The sequence below is a fragment of the Pipistrellus hanaki genome (assembly GCF_964339955.1).
Source record: "Pipistrellus hanaki genome assembly, chromosome: 5".
NCBI classification, from domain to species: Eukaryota; Metazoa; Chordata; class Mammalia; order Chiroptera; family Vespertilionidae; genus Pipistrellus; species Pipistrellus hanaki.
In genome coordinates, this window is record NC_140507.1 from 11,631,728 (window position 1) to 11,648,935 (window position 17,208).

The window sequence follows — 17,208 nt, forward strand, 5'->3', positions numbered from 1 at the left end:
ATATATATATATATATATATACACATTTTTTTTTTTTTAGAGGCCCGGTGCATGAATTCGAGCATGGATGGGGTTTGGCCAGCTTGGCCAGGGGGAGGGGACATGGGTGATTGGTTGACCTGCCTGCTGGTCGAACTCCTGGTCAAAGGGACAATTTGCATATTAGCCTTTTATTATATAGGATATACACTGAGTGGCCAGATTATTATGCATTCAGAGATCATAATAATCTGGCCACTCAGTGTATGTGAATAGTGTATGTGTATAGTATATGTCTGCTATATGGCTGTATATATTTTCTTTTCTTATGAATATAGAAATGTTTGTCTTTTTCCCAAGTCCTCTTGGGTACAAAATAAGCATATTTTCTGCTCACTTTTACAGGATTATACGTTGACAATGTATTTTCAACAAGCCTGGAGAGATAAGAGGCTGTCGTACAACGTCATACCTTTAAACTTAACTCTGGACAACCGAGTCGCAGACCAGCTCTGGGTGCCCGACACCTACTTCCTGAATGACAAGAAGTCCTTTGTGCACGGCGTGACCGTCAAGAACCGCATGATCCGCCTGCATCCCGACGGCACCGTCCTCTACGGCCTCAGGTGTGTAGTGTGCTTGCAGAATGGGACTCTTCCCGAACCAAGCAGCTACTGCTTTCTATCGGAGGGGAACATGTGCTGTTTTCCTTACTCCCTCTTCCAGCCTCCTGAGAGGCAGTTAAACCTCCTATCCCGCCAGACATCTGAGAGCTCAGGGGAGCTTGCTTACAGAGGGACTTAGCCACAGCTAAGACTAAGCATTTTTTTTTTCTGAATTTTATCAGCTGCTGATCCAAAAGCTGCTTTCTTTAAGGAGAAGGGATAAACAATGCCAAAAAAGCTGAGACCTAGAGTTCCTTAAGGTGGAGAAAATTGTGAATGCCAAACCCTTGTTTGAATGTGGCAGATGCGCTCTTGTCCGTTGGTCCTAAGTTGCACGAACCGGGTCTGGTCCTCTAGTGACAGGAAGACTTTTTGCATCCTCTCACTTCCCAATGAGGAGTCAGACTTGTAGATAAAGTCACGAACTTATATTTATTATTAATGAATTTACACTATTAAATGTGCCTTTCGTCAGAAAAGAATGGTGAGGTTCTGCTGTTTGGATGAGGATAAATTGTAAAATAAGACAGTTTCTTCTTTCGAAGTTTGTTTTGTATTAAAGCAAATAGTTTCTTTAAAAGTAAAGAAAAAAACACTACAGTATAAAGAATTCCTCCGCATTAGAGTGCAAGAAACTCTGAATTGGAAAATATTCATTTGTCTTTGATCTAGTCCATTTTCCATAAGTATATAGTCACTTTACCATAGTAATGATGATGATAACAATAGTATTATTTAGTCAACACTTGTTAGAAGTCAGCTAAGCACTTCCCATACATTAATATAGTCAATGTTTACAACAACCTCATAAGTTAGAATCTTATAATCTTTATTTTTAAATAAAGAATCTGAGGCTTATGGAACTTGCTAAGATCATGAAGAGTGTAAACTGAGAGAATGGGATTCAAAACTTCCCATTTCAGAGCCAGAGCTCTGAACAAATACACAGGGATGGCTCTGATTGATTTTTCTTACCTGGCATATCTCATTTTCATTACCTACTCTGTTCAGCATGCCAGATGAATACATTGTTTAGATCCTTATAAACTGGCTTCTTTCGAATGTCTGTAGAGAAAATGACCTTTTGACTGTGGAGAGAGGGAGATTATGAGGCAGGGAGAGAGCATGTCTGTATCCTATGTTAGCCTCTGAAGGTAAAGAGATGAATTGGAAATTTATAAATGTCTCATTTTAGTCTTTACCTGCACTGTAGATAAACCCAGTCAAGGTTGTCAATACATTCTAAATGCACAGATGCAGCGCTGAATGGATGGGAAATCAGCAATCACCATGTCTTGGGAATTGAGGGAGGAAAGAGAGGCCCAATATAGATGATAAATATGTGTTCTTTATATTGTAAGCCAATAATCAGACAAAGAAAACTGATGATTGTTCGTTCTTATTATTAAGAGGCGCTGAAAGTAAGAGCTGTAGCTCAGACTCACAACAGGAGGGAGTCATCACTCTCCCCTCCCCACTCCTAACAAGGGCTCCTGGCAAAGTAGGCAGGTTCTTAAAGGCTCTGGGCATGCGTAAAATCAGGTCTTCTGCTCAGAGAAGGCTCTGAATGTGATGGTCTTATCAGTTGTATTATTAATTCTGAATTTGAAGTTGATAAGATTTTTCAGGGAATTTATAAAAGTCTCATTCCAGTTTCAACTGTTAGAACAGTTTGTTTCATGGCTAGAAATTGAATGCATATCATACATTTCTTTCTCAACTCCAGGAAGTTCATTTGTGATAAATAAATAAATAAAAGAAATTCAATTAAAATTACCACTGCCATGGTTGATTCTGTTTACCCACCTCCCACCCCAGTCATTCTCTATTATTGATAGTCTAGTAAGAAATATATATTTGTGGCATGAACTCTGTCATTTCCATTTCAAAAACATTGTATAGTTTCTCTTAAACTGAGCCTTTCCTTTTATTCTCATCATGTCTTATCACTCTTCCATTTTCTGAACTGATTTGAAGAGCTGCAGGATACAGAAACAATTTTTTAAAAGTTATGAATAATGCTTTTTTGAAGCTTAAATTTATAGCTTGTGGCTAAATAATCACGAAACTCTTGAATATAGATCCTCCCTTCACTCTTGGCTGGTTGATAGTTCAATTGTACCAATTTGATCTTAAAATCAAATACCTCCTGTCTTTTATGATCCTATTTAGAGATTTCTTTCAAGAGCTATGGCTTAAGTGGGAAGAATACTTTCTTGGGAATAACCTAGCTGTAGCTGGTGACAAAGGACTTTTTAATTCACTAGACTGAAGAATCCTAGCCATTTATAAAGCAAGTATTTCAAACAGGTCAACTGTCTTTTATTTTAAAATAAAATCGTTCCAGTCAAATTATTTTCAGAACACTTCGAGGAAAAATAACACATAAAAACATAGGTGGTTGTTGTTAGTGTTTGTTTCTTTTGTGGTTTTTGTTTTGTTTTGTTTTGTTTTTATTAATGAGCCCAGCTAATGTACTAGCAGGTAAAAAATCAGGTTTAATCTATTATTTATATGACATTGTAAAGGATGTTACATAAATGTAAATCAGACCATTATTGACTTTGAAAAAGGAAGGTATCTGATAGATTTCAAAAAGATAATGAATAATTGCATTAGACGAGAATCAAGAGACCTGCATCATATTCTAGTCTTAAAATTAGTGTTTCTTACGTAAATCAGTTCTAAATTTTATTCCAGCTCCAAAAATCCCATATTCATGTGATTTTGCTAACGTGTGGCATAAATATTTTTAGGACTTTACTTCATTATGCATATTGCTGGCAAAGCTTTACATAATATTTGGTGCTTTAGAAATTGCATTTATCTCCTTGAAAAAAAATCTTATCTTATTAATTAGGAAAGTAAAAATAAAATCATAGCATTCAGGTAAGCAAGAAAGCCTGAATTGTCTACTTTGACATCTCTTATGAGCATAACAATGTATATTTTTATTAAAACTAGAATCTGAACTCAAATGGACTGCATATTATTTATGGCAAGTGATTAACATTATATCATAAGCATGCTATCACATTAATAAATCTTCAACAAACATAATTAAGACAAAACTCCTTTTCTATGATGAGATGATGCGTATTTAATATTAAAAATTTAGAAAATTCAGATAGGCTATGAATACAATTACCCTTCAATCTACCACTCAGAATTAATCATTAACCTGTACCTTGCTATATACTCCTCCAGATATTTTTCCTAGTTAAAAAAAGCATATAGGCAGCTTTTCATAAAAAGAATTCACATTATTTTTCTTAATTATTTTATTTAATAATGAATCCTATATAATAAAAGGGTAAGAAGCAAATCAACCAAATGGCAGAATGACCGGTCACTATGATGTGCACTGACCATAAGGGGGCAGATGCTCAGTGCAAGAGTTGCCCCCTGGTGATCAGTGTGCTCCCACAGGAGGAGTGCAGCTCAGCTCAGCCAGAGCCCAGAAGCCAGTGTATGGCTGGTGAATGCAGCTTGTGGTGGTAGCCTCACCACCTCCTCAGCAGCACTAAGGATGTCCAACTGCCAACTTAGGCCTTCTCCCATTGGGGAGTGGGCCTAAGCCATCAGTGGGGCATCCCCTGAGGGCTCCCAGACTGCCAGAGTACACAGGCCAGGCTGAGGGCCACCCCCCCCCCCTGCCAAGTACATGAATCTTGTGCCTGGGTCTTTAGTGTATTATAAATATGATTACCATGTGAATACATCCCTTCTCACTATCAATCTTTAACTATTATAACACATATTTGGGATATAATTTTTTATTTAATATAGTATATGGCTTATGGTTTTGAGATAAGGCACAATATGTGGTTGTTGCAATAAAATGCAAGACTACTATTTAAAAGTTACTTAATATTTTTGCAACAAAGTTGTCTGTGGCACAATTTATACTCTTACAGTTGTGCTGTTGCAATTTATAGTCTCATTGGTTCAGTAAATGGCCCAGGAGATGTACCGATGTGGATTTTACTAGGACATTTCTTGTGGATGGAATGACTTCCTTACTCTTTCAGTAGTTGCTGACCTATCTAAAAATAGCTCTTTGTCATTTGGTGTGAGGAGGGAGCCCTTGACTTCCTATGTCTGTATACCTCCCATATGTAACATTAGATCAGAAAGATGTCACTTCTGATTAAAGGTTCACATTCTTGAAGAAAGATTCAGCAGGAAGCAGAAGGCAATTCAGCCACCTCCTGCTATGCATGTTCTGTCATTGGGAAAATGGCAAAGGATAATGTTAGCCTGTAATGAATTTAGACAAGCAGGATTATTAATTTTATCTTCCTCTTCTACTCCTGAAGCTTTACCACAGGATGTTAGGCAAGTGAATACCTGAGCAGCCATTCCCCGTGGAAATGTAGCCTATCCAATATTAACGTATCATATTTTAACTCAGATTTCCTCATTGGTTTAATTCATTTTCACAGAAATGTTGTTCAGTGAATGTAGTTTTTCAAGCAGAAAACAGATATTTTTTTTAGAATATCAGTCAGTCCCTCTGGCCAGAGCATGTAACCCTGTTCTCTAGATATTCTCAGTTCTTCTAAGCAGGAAAAAAATCATCTTCATGTACCTCCACCTCTGGAGGAGAAGATGCATATAATATAGTTTCATAAAATACATCCTCTTTAAAGAGCTGTCAGCAATTTTTCAAAGAACATTTTTTGACCATCATTTTTCCCTATAAGATAAAATTTAGGTTTTTAAAAATGCATTTAGAAGTAACTTTTGACATCTTCAAGTTTATCTTTTAAAAAATGATTTTAGAGAGGAAGAGAAAAATATTGATGTCAGAAAGAAACATCAATCGATTGCTTCCTACAGGCACCCAACCAAGGACAGAGCTCACAACCTGTGTATGTGCTCTGACCGGGAGCCAAACTTGCATAGGACAATGCTCCAACCAACTGAGCCACAATGGCCAGGGCTCATCTTCTCCTTTTTATAAAAGGGAATGGGGGGGGGGGGGGAGGATTCACAGAGGGGAAAGATTGTTCCTAACATCACAATTAATCACAAAGGACAGAATAGAATCTCAAACTCCCAGACCTCAGAAATGGAGGTGGCCTGTATTTAGCAGCCCTGGGAAATAATCCAGGACTCTTTCCATTGCCTAATTCTGCTTGGTTTTAAAAACATTTAAAGAGAAAAAGAAAATCTGCCCATTTTCTCTTTTCTTCAATATTGCTGACTCATTTTCTATTAGTTAGTAGACCTATCAGCTAGATGGGTCTCTAGTTGTCTTCATGTGCAGTGATTTGTTTCAAATGACAGCTTTTATGGCAGCTCTGATATCCAAGGTGTGAAAGGACCAATGCAGGAAGAGTAATGGTCAGAGACTCCAGGGAAGAAACCAGCTGTATTCCCAATAAAGATACGGATCTTACATTGCAGGTCCAAAGAGTGAGTACAGCGGTGTCCACCTTAAATTGGGCTTTGTCTGCTGTCAGCCACTGCCTCTGACTTTCACACAACTGGAAAAATTCCTTTGTCCACCAGCCTATTGGGGAAGATCCCAGAATACACTGAAGAAATCTCTTTATTTCCTAGAACAAGAATGTAGATTTCTTTTCATGAGGTATATTCCAGCCTTATTCCCCAGGGGGAGGAAAAAAAAAAAAAAGATTAAAAGTTAGCTGACCTGTGGAAATCACCTCCCCCAATTTTTTGTTAGCTTTTGATAAAATTTGTAATGACCTGATTTGCTAAATGGGTGATAAGGGGGGTTTTCTAGCTCAGCCTTACCTCTTTATTCTGGAGGTAACAAGTAAAGCATCTTCCTTTGGAAACCAGACCAACATACTAGGCCAATGACTCACATCACATTCGCCATATGATGAAATTCTCAAGCTATTTTGCATATCAGAAGCAGCCCATTCTCTGCACTCTTATGGGCAGAATAAAAGGCAACAAAAGGCTCGATGGCTGTAAGTCCTTGGAGGAAAATACTAATTCTGTGTCGGATTGTTCCCATTAGCCATAAAAGAGACAGTAATTAGGACTTTATATTTTAGCCACTGTAACAAGCTGACAACTAAGGGAAACTACTGAAAATACCAGAATAAAAGCTAAATCTTCCTTAGGCTTCAGAATACTAGGAGGCACCTGTGCATTTAGATCACTGGTAGTGAGGCCACTGGACAGAGAACCAGTGGAGGAGCAGTAGAGCTATATTAAGAGCCTGGGCTTGGAATCTGACTGACTTGGTTCAGGGCCTTCCTCCATCACTAACTAGCTTTGCTCCTCTCTTCTGAGATTCAGCTGTCCTCATCCGCAATACAGGACTTCATACTTCATAGTACCTGCCTTGTAGGATTCCTGGAGTGAGGGGGTGGGGACGGGGGGAAGGGAGGCAAGTGAAGGAATAATTGTAAAGCACTTAGTAAAGTTCATGGCACATAGCATGTTGTTCGTAAAGATTAATCGCTATCATTAAAATTGCTATGTGTATCTAACTTTGACCTCTTCTGTTCCCCATCATGATTAGCATGGATAATATTGGGTGGTGGTCAATCCTTATTGTGTATCACCACTGTACTAGGTTGGCACAGAGGCAGTTGTGATTTTCAAAACTTGACAGTCAAAGCTTGGAGGTTAATGGGGGGAGGATATAGGTAATAGAGAGATGAGAAGTTGGATAGGACAATAGACAAGAGACAAGTTCTGTAAATTGTTCTTATAAGCTTTGTGCATTTTGAGAAAGTAAACCTAACCACTCTAGATTGAAAATACTAATATCATTTAACATATAAGAATGTGGTCAGAATTAAATAATGTGACCCATGTAAAGTAGCTGGCACACAGTAGGTACGCAGTAAATAATAACTTTTGTTGTGGTTATGGTCATTACTAAGATAATTATAATAGAATCAGTTGGGTACATGCTGTGCAGCATGTCCTGTGCATCCACTGTGTCTTCTGTTTTCAAAAAGAAAAAGGAAACTGAGGCTTATTAAGATTCACTAACTTATTCAAAGAAGCATAACCACACATGTCAAAGCTGGGAATCGAATCCAAATCTATTTGACTCCAAAGCCAATGCCCTCTGTGTTTTACCCAGTTTAATGCAGAGAAATGACTGAGTGCATGGACTGGGAGGTGGCAGAGTAGACATAGACATACTCAGACTTTTTTATGAGACTAATAGCTTCATGCGGTTATTGATTTGGATGACCTAATACTGGGAATGTCTGTGTAGTGTTCCAAAAGGAAGCCTGAGAGCACACTAGTAGCTCTAATTTCCTTTTAATGGCAGAGGGCCATTGTAGTAAAGGGAATTGCTGAACCTTTCACTCATTTATGCACTGACCCATCCAGTCCAGTTCTGACTGAGCAGCTCTTCTTGCTCTACGTAGGCGGGAAGAGGGTGGAGGACTGACTAAGCCAGACATTGTCCCTACCTCCAGAAGCTTGTACTTGATGAAGGAAAAATATAAACCACCAGCAAAAAAGACATTTAGTAGTTAATATGAGGCCCAAAAATTATGATGAATTCTATGAAGGAAATTAAACAAAAAATAATCTGATAAGGAGCGCCTAGGAGAGGAAGGTGGAGTCTTCCTTCAGCAGGTGACATCTGACCCAAGACGTTATTTCTGAAGCAGCAATCTGGGAGGAGAGTGTCTGGTTAGAAAGGACAGAAGGGCAGTGGTCCTAAGAGCAGCACAAACCCATATGAACCAGGAAGGAAGATAAGTATCACTTGCTTCACCAAAGCTCTGTCTCTTCTCTCACATTATTGCATTTTTTGTTCTTAACACAAACAACATTATTCCCTGCTTTACTGCTCTTACTGGCCTCTCTCCACTAGACTATAAGCTTCCTGAGAGCAAAGACCTCTTGAGCAGAACCTGTCCCAGTGAATCAATGAAAAATAATAACAAAGATATTTGTTATATGAATATATAGATAAATGAAGGTATAATTGTGATTTATCCAGAGCATTTCTTATTTCATCAGTCCAACTACCTGTCTCTGTTTATCATTTGAATGAGACCTGTGGCCCTAGGGTTTATCTCAGATTGATATGACATTCTGTGTCCATGCAGGCATTTCATGCAAAATCACATCTAACATTGTTCAAACCATGGATCTGCATCCTGAAGTAAATTTGAGGAGTAGAAAGAGAAGCATAGAATGACAGTGATATCATTTAGAATTCGGTTATCAAAGGTTACTATGCTTTGATGAGATGGGGAAAATGGATTGTCCTACCCACTAGTGCATTTCTAGTGCATTTCTAGTACATGGGAAGAGCTGTACTAACTGCGAAACCCAGCTTGAGGTGATACCAATTTCAGCAGGTGATAGGGAGGCATTTTGAAAGCAAAGACCAGCTGTTGTCAGGAATCCAGCTTTCCAAATTGCACCTTACATACGAGTTTGAGTTGACTGTGTAGATATTTTCATTGGTGTGGTGTTTTCTTAAGCTGTCTTATTGTTTTAAAAGTCAGAGATGTGAGGGTACAAAGAACTGAATCAAGGTGGAATGCAGGTGACCCATTTTAGCCTTCTGCTCCAGAATGAGAAAGCACTTCCTAATAAGACTGAGTGATTTTCAGACACACAAGGCAGAAAATTTACTACCAGGGTGTTCGGGGTGGGGAGAGGAAGGGTGTTTTTTTTATTCATGATAATCCAATGTTTTATGACTAAAAATATGTATGGCTTCTCATGTCCATGAATTGCAGGTCAGAGGTATCATATTCTTTGCTTAGCATTAAGTGTGTCTCTTTTGTTGTTGTTCTTTTCTGTCTATACTTGAGTGTGTGTGTGTGTGTTTGTGCATGTGTTCACATGCGTGCACACATGTTTTCTCTGTTATGAAATAGGAAACAAAGTAAGCAGTGGAAGAACAGAGGTTGACTACTGTTTGTGGATAAGAAAAACTTACTTTGCTCAAACAGTGTTTTCCCAAATCATGAGTATTTAGCCCGTTTGGCTGGAATCATAGGTTGATTTTTCACTTGGGAAGTTAGATTTAAGCTACAAAATAGTCAGTCTTAATATTCATGGAAAAGCGGCTGATAGTGTGATAATGAGAAGCACTGCCCCCACCCAACTGGTTCTTTCTTAGCTAACTTAGTATGTGACTGAATTGTGTAACAATTGTATATACAAATGTTATTAAGTGACTCAGTCTCTATGTACTTAGTCATCCTCCGATGAGGGGGTGAGACAACCATAGGTCTGTTTTTTTATTTGGTCATAGGTGGAGCTATTTATGAGGAGGAAAAATTGATGTCCCCTGCATGGGTGGCCAGGGGCTGGGCAGCGATATGCATTGAAAGAACAGAGGGGGAAATGAACAGAGTAATGAAAATGAACTTCTAGATTATGTGCATAAGAAAAACAGTGTTTTGCTGTGAGAGGAGAAGTTCTAAATAATATAGATTCTCAGTCATTTTAATTTGACAAAACTTAATATTCTGAAATCACCTAAATGGCCGAGTTTATTCTGTTGACCTAATAGGTTTTAATTTTTGAGTTTATTTTGTGGCAAAGCTCTCAGGCATCTTAGACCCAGAGGCCATATGTCTGGGTTACTTTTGCTCTTTTCAATGGATGCTCGGGCTTTTGTTTTTCCATCATACGTGGGGTGGTTAGCTCAGTTTTCTCTCTTACAGTATTTTTAAATTATGTAAAATTAAGTTACGGTCATTTAGTAACCACCTTCTTTCATTTCAATAAGCTACTGAGCCTTTTAAGTTTTCCATTTCCACAGGATGGATAGAAAAGACTGTAAAATATACAGAAGAGCCAAGTTTACAAGAGGCTGTCACCTTAGTTGCGGCCTACTGTGACCCAGTAGCAGGTGGGGAAAGGGCAGGGGAGGGTTTAAATTCTGTGTGCCAGGTGCCTTCCGCTGGGCAGGCAGGGTTTTGTTCAGCAGAACGTCAGGGTAAGGGCTTACCTATGTCCACAGCCCTCTCTTCTAACCAGACACTGCACATGAATGTGCTCCTTACATCCTGTGCTTCAAAATATGGCTTCCAATCCCGCCTTTATTTGCCTGGATGCTCTTGTGAAAGAGAACCAACTGAATCAGGAGGAGGCTGGGGACACCAGACTTCTTGACTTCTCTGGAGACACCATCTGCATGAACAGATGGGAAACAAGCCACAGGGCTGGAGGGGGACTCCAAGATCAAAAGGGGGGCATCTGTAATACTTTCAACAATAGGGATACATTTTTTTAATCTCTAAAAAAACATCAGAAGAGAGGAATGCTAAAGAAATGTGATGGCATGGTCAAACAATGAGTGCCAGCGGCTGGGAACTCTTTGCCCTCTGAGCCAGATGGTGGTCACTGAGTGGCTCCCACCTATGGAGTCCCAGGGTCCCCAGGAGAGTGATGCCTGCCTGTGGGGCCGGCAGATTGCACAGCTCTGGGAATGGGCACACGCTCCTTTGTCTGTCTGCTGATGGGGGATCTCCAGTTCTGTTAGTTAACATGTCCCCGCAGTGGACAGCAAGGTTTCCTTCCCAGTAAACTTCCCTTGTGGCCACCGGCCAGCTGAATGGCTGCCTCCGTGTTCTGGTTGTAGAAGATTCCACACAAGGCTCAATGCATCACTGTACACACTTTGTCAGATTGATACAAAGCATATACTTGCCATGTTCCTTTACTTTTCCTCCCCCTAATTCATTTGCTCTTTCAAGCATTCATTTAAACTCACATTTATTGAGTAGTGATTTTTGTGCCAGGCCTACACTACTAAATGCTTTTATGCTTGAACTCCAAGAAGTAGGTATCTTTATACAAGAAGAAAGTGGACCTCAGAAAGGTTAAGTAATGTGCCTACAGTCACACAGCTGGTAATGGCAGAATTGAATATTGGATTGATGTCTATGTGACTCCTGAAATTAATCACAGCTACTCTGCATTACCACTTTTATCTTTCTGTCAAAAGCATGACTTATTATAACTGGCAAAAAATTAGTCTTCATATTTTCAGGTAGGCCATGGGTGAGTGATTTGCTTTCTTAACTGTAGATCCTCTGGTATAGGAAAAATCATGAATTCCGACATTATCCAATTTCACTGAACCACCCTTGCCTCCTTTGTGAATTGGCTATAATAATATCTCAGCTGCCTTCAGGGTGCACGGGAAGCACCTAGTTTCTATTAGATGAAGAAGTGGGGGGAAAAATTTTTCTGAGTAATAAACTTGGTGTGTGTGTGCGTGTGTATGTGTGTGTGTGTGTGTGTGTGTGTGTCAGTAACATGTAAACTGAGACCTGAGTGAAGATGTAGGGTTCACCTGGTGAAACAGAGTGTGCAGAAGTACAGAGAGAAGGGAATTCCAGATCAAAGGAACAGCATGTGTGAAAATGGAGGGGGAAAGTAGGTAAAAGAATTTCAGGGGGCTGCAGTATGGACTGTGCTTGGGAGCGATGAGAACTGAGTATGTTGGGGAGGGAAGAAGGGTGCTTTAGGTAAGATCTGGGAGTTTGGGTTCAGGGCAAGGGAAGCCACTTCAGGTGAGTGTATGATCAAATGTATATTGCATTTACTCATCCATTTTATGACTTAGAGAACAATTTTAAATTTTTGAGTCTTTAGACTAATAGCATTTATCATTATACTGAAAATCTTCTGATATGCTGATTACAAAGAATCAATTGATAAAATAATATATAAGCATTTTTATGGTATAATATTAAATTTTTCTCATTTCCAAAGGAAATCTGGGTGTAATTCCTAGCCTAAATTTGCAATACATTTCTCTAATATTTGGTAAATTTTTGCATTGGGAATCTTTATTTTAAAATATCATGTTATACTTTAATGGACAGGAAAGGATGGTTGAGACATTTCAGTAATAAATCATAATAAATAAATATGAAGCATTCAGAGACTTGGCATAAGTGCTTTGGAAATCAATAACCTTTTCTGGGAAATGTAACCCTTTTTTCATGAATGCTGACAAATAGATGAATAACACTTTTATTTAATCATGTAGGAAAATAAATAAAGTATAGGGCAAAAGTAGGTTTACAGTTGTGAGTACACATAAGTTTATTCTTGTATTATTATATATCAATTACTGTATTATTTTCCACATGAACAACTATAAACCTTCTCTGGCCCCATCTTGTAAATTATTAACTTACAAATATTTTTTCAATATTTAAACATTGGCAGAGAAACATCCTACAAAGTTCTGATTGGAAATCATCTGTTCATATGATTAAGAAATTTCTCATAGACCAAGAAAATATTTTAAGAACTATTTTAATAAAGTCAAGAAAGATTTAGTGGTTGATAATCAGACATTAGTGGGGAATGGGTAATTAGCAGAAATAATAATAAGCATAATTCATATGGTTTTCTTGTGGCCAAAGGTGATATCCATCAAAGAATTTCTGGAAACTGTAAAAACTAGTAAAAGTGATTTTTCTTCAATACCTTGGGTGTTGCATCTCCCTTTTGTTAATATATATTGACATGGATGGAGAAACATTGGCTATGTTTTCTGGGAAGACCTTCTCAACATACAGGAGGAGAAGGAAAAAGATGAGGAGGAGGAGGAGGAGGAGAGAAGGAGGAGGAGGAAAATGGAGAGGAGGAGTGGAAGAGGATAGTCCACCTCTTCACCTGCTTCTGTTACTCAGGGATCATCCCCCTACCTTGATTAAGCTACACACTTAGAAATTGAGCATTTTCTGGACTTAGGTTTCAATAAAAAGTTTTAGAAGCAAAGTACTTAAATAGAGTTAAAAAGCATGCTCCCTTCTATAGATTTGGTGACGTATCCAAATGGGCCTCTATAGAGTGTGCCTCTGACTTACACGTGTGAGTGGCAGAGGGCCTGGGCACTCTGTGACATCTCTGAAAGGCTGCGTTCTCTCTTAGCCGAGTATTCTTTGCACCTCATACATGTGTCCCTTTGACTTGAAAAGAGGTATTTCACTCCAAAAATGGAACAAGCTCATCGGTGCAAATTGTGTTTGTCTAATTCCAGCATATTCTTACATTCATGTAAAGAATAGCAAGGAACAGATCAATATCCATGAAAGGTTGTTATCATTTTGCTTGTCTACGACTCATCTCTCTCAGCCAGGGCCACAGACTCACACATCCACTGGGGCTGGAGCTGGGGCTGGATGCAATTCATGGACGTATTTATTGTGTTTGAGCCTCTCAGCACTTGAAAAAATTAGGACATTTGATTTCACTCATAGGTGGGATATAAAACTGGAACTCATAGACACAGACAACAGCAGTATGGGGGTTACCAAAGGGAAGAGTTTCGGAGGGGTAGGAGAGGGTAAAGAAGGCACACTATATAGTGACAGAAGACAATTTGACTTGGGGTGGAGGGCACACAGTGCAATATACAGATCATGTATCATAGAGCTGTACCTTGGAAACCTATATGATCCTGTTAACCAGTGTCACCCCAATAAATTTCAGAAAAAAATTAAAAATTAGGGCATTTCATTGTAAAATGTACACTTTATAATTATCATTTTTTAAATTCAAAGATCAGAAGCAAAAGCTGTTATTTTCCACCTGACTAAGCTGGAAATTGATACCTTATTCAGAAAGGATATGCTTCCCCTAATTCACCACAATCTCCACCCCTCCCTACTATCCTATGTTGAAGCTATTCCATATACTGTAGAAGCCATAAACTTGATGCTCTAGGCATCTGAGTTTGGAGCTCTCAATCAGACTTAGGTATCTGATATCAGCTCTTACTATGTCATATCACCCTCTGCAATTTTCAGTTGATTAAAGTGTAAGTTGGTTTACTTGGAACTGAATGTCAGTTGCTGCTTGCTTTCATTTATACCTTTTCACCAGGTATAAATCTTAACAAACTTGCTTCCCACTCACAGTGCTCTGTCCATTTCACCTGTGAGCCCTGGCAGTGTCACATGCTCTGGCTCTGGGCACATGCTCCATGCTGGCTGGAAAACCCTCCCAGCTACATTCCATTTGGCAAAACCTTGCCCATCCTCCGTCACCTGCAGAGAGCTCTTTGTCTGTGCAGTGACTGCTTAACTCCCAATCCTATTCCTGTTTGGAGTTCTTATAGCACGAATTATTTATATCTAACACATATGCCTAATAATACACATAAATCAGCATAAAATTTTATGTTCATAGCTAAAGTTTGTCAGAATGCCTATTCCATGCTAAACGATATTTATGTATTGTTACAGTTCTTACATTCATACTAAGAGGTAAATGCTCTTACTATTGTCATGCTGTTGTTATTGAGGCTCAAAGAGGTTAAAAAAATGTATCGAAGGTTACAATGCTAATTGCTTCTCAGATCAGTTTGACTTGTATCTAAGCTTTGATTTTAAGGTTCTCAAGGCCCCCACACACATCTTAATAATTTTATGAAATATATTCTCTGGGGCTTAGCAAATGCCATGCAGGATACAGGCACTCTATGGATTGATTAATATTGGTCAACTCCTTTATTGTCATTCAGGTATAATTATGAAGTCACTGACCAAGTTAAGATAAATTTTTAAATTTTACATTTGTACATTTACATACTATCCAATTCAAAAATCTTATATTCCTTTAACAAACTAAGAGCAGGCTAATGAGAACTAGCAGACATTAGCTTATTGCATTGTATTTCTCTCCCCGATAGTGTGCATTTGGTAATTATGAACCTATTGCTTTTCCTGTCAGGAAAAGACAGTCTAATATGCTTTCATGTGGGGGTAAGGAATTGAGGAGGACAAAAGGCTGTTGAGAAAGAAAATACAGAATCAGATGCGTCCCGGCAGTATGACACATCCCAATCACTTAAAATAGCTGCTCTAGCAATAATTACTCACTAATGACATTATATGTTATGTTACACCACCCCACATGCCTTAACTAACACGAACTTCAAGCGTGAACATTATAACCAACAGGTAATGCTGCATCCCAGCTCTCTGAGGACAGTCTTTATTAATGGATTTGTTAATAATTACCTGACAGAAATATATCTTTACCGGGAGCTTGCTGTCATTAAGCATGCCTTGAAATGCTTTAATGTTTATAGGTTGTATGACAACTCTTTAGCTCTTTAATTACCTTGAGCAACTCCTCAAGTTATTGTGTGTTTGATTGAGCTAAAATCCATTACCATTCAAATTTGCAAAGGTGGGCTGACGCTGGGAAGGACAGAGGCATTTGGTTCAGTTGCTGAGTATTAAAGGTAGAAACTGCTTTAGTGAACCAGAAAGTGCAGGCTGCCGCTGACACCAGCCTTGAGCCTTGGTTCACCCCTGTTTTCCTCCCTCCCTGACAGATGAGCTGGTTCTTTACACATCCTCTCCAGAAAGGGAAATCCACCATCCACCCTGGGGAGCCATTTCATTATTTTATAGCCTTCACTATCAGCCAAGTCATCTTTCTATTTAGCGTAAATCCTCCTTGTCCTTCATGTGAGAATTGATGACCAGAGCGCTCCGTTTGGTCCATGGCAGAAAATGGGAATAGCGATCATCACTCCCCTGAGCCCTCCATCTATACACAGAGCTGTTATTAAATCCATCGGTTTGCTCTCTCTCCTCAGCTGGGGCAGCAGCGTTCATCCAGCCATTTGTAAGCATTTAATTGGGTTTTATACTCAATAATGTTGTACTGAATTATGAAGCTACTTTGCCATGTTTTGTCTACTAGAGAGAGAAACAGAAAGAGAGAGAGGAGTGGGGGGCAGAAAGAGAGAGGAAAAAGAGACCAGGATGGCAAGCTGGGGAAAATATTCACAGTGCAGCCATTCTTTAAAGTTGTTGTCCATCCTCTCATTCTCCCAAACCCCACAGCCACCTCCCAGTCCTGCTCCCATCTCCCAGCTCTGATAAAATACAGTTTTTCATAAAAGAAATGTTACATAACTCTTCCCTTCTGATAGTTTCTGTTCTCAGTTCTCACTCTTCATCCTAGTTCTGGTATGCATTTTTTTTTTCATCCTTGTCTTTTGTGATGTGCTATTGAGGGACTGAGTGAAAAAGGTGAAGGGATTAAGAAGAAGAAAAAAAGAAGAAGAAGAAAGAAACGAAAAAAAGAAAGAAGAAATGTCCATTGTTTTTGACATGCATTTATGATCTTTTTTGTGAGCCTTTTTTGTTTCTTTGTAAACTTTGTTTAAAGTGAGCCCCAGCTGTTTTTATTATTATGATTCATGTTATTCTGCTTTAATTCTTTATTTAGTCAACCAAGCTTCTTTTCTCAGTGTATCATCATTTGGGTACAAAGTGATTTTTTTTCCCTCTTATGTTTTCAAACAACCCTGCATTACGGATGTGCTCTTGGGGGAACTTTTCAAACATAATTTTCTAACCTACCTTGTAATTTTTTGTTTGAATCAGACTTCAGTTTTAAAGAACTCTCTGAATTCGGTTTTTATTTGCTCTGACCCACATGTGGACACCAACTGATTTCAGAGCTCCATCCTAAACAGCTTAAGGCTTCTGAAGAAATGGAAATAGTTTCTAGACATCAAAACAAAGCTAGTCTTAATTGCTGTTTGCTGAGATTCTTAAGGTTATGCTTCCATGCAATTCTGAATACATAATTGTCG

General features: G+C 38.8%; 1 protein-coding gene across 3 annotated transcripts in view; it reads left to right on the forward strand.

Annotated features, from left to right (window-relative positions):
- The window catches only part of GABRB2 (gamma-aminobutyric acid type A receptor subunit beta2), a 187,934-nt gene that overhangs the window by 64,376 nt on the left and 106,350 nt on the right, over positions 1-17,208 (forward strand). For all 3 annotated transcript variants that reach the window (XM_084884115.1, XM_084884114.1, XM_084884116.1), the window contains one exon: positions 385-605. In XM_084884115.1, coding sequence (XP_084740241.1) covers positions 385-605 — 221 coding nt within the window. The remainder of the gene's footprint in view (positions 1-384; positions 606-17,208) is intronic.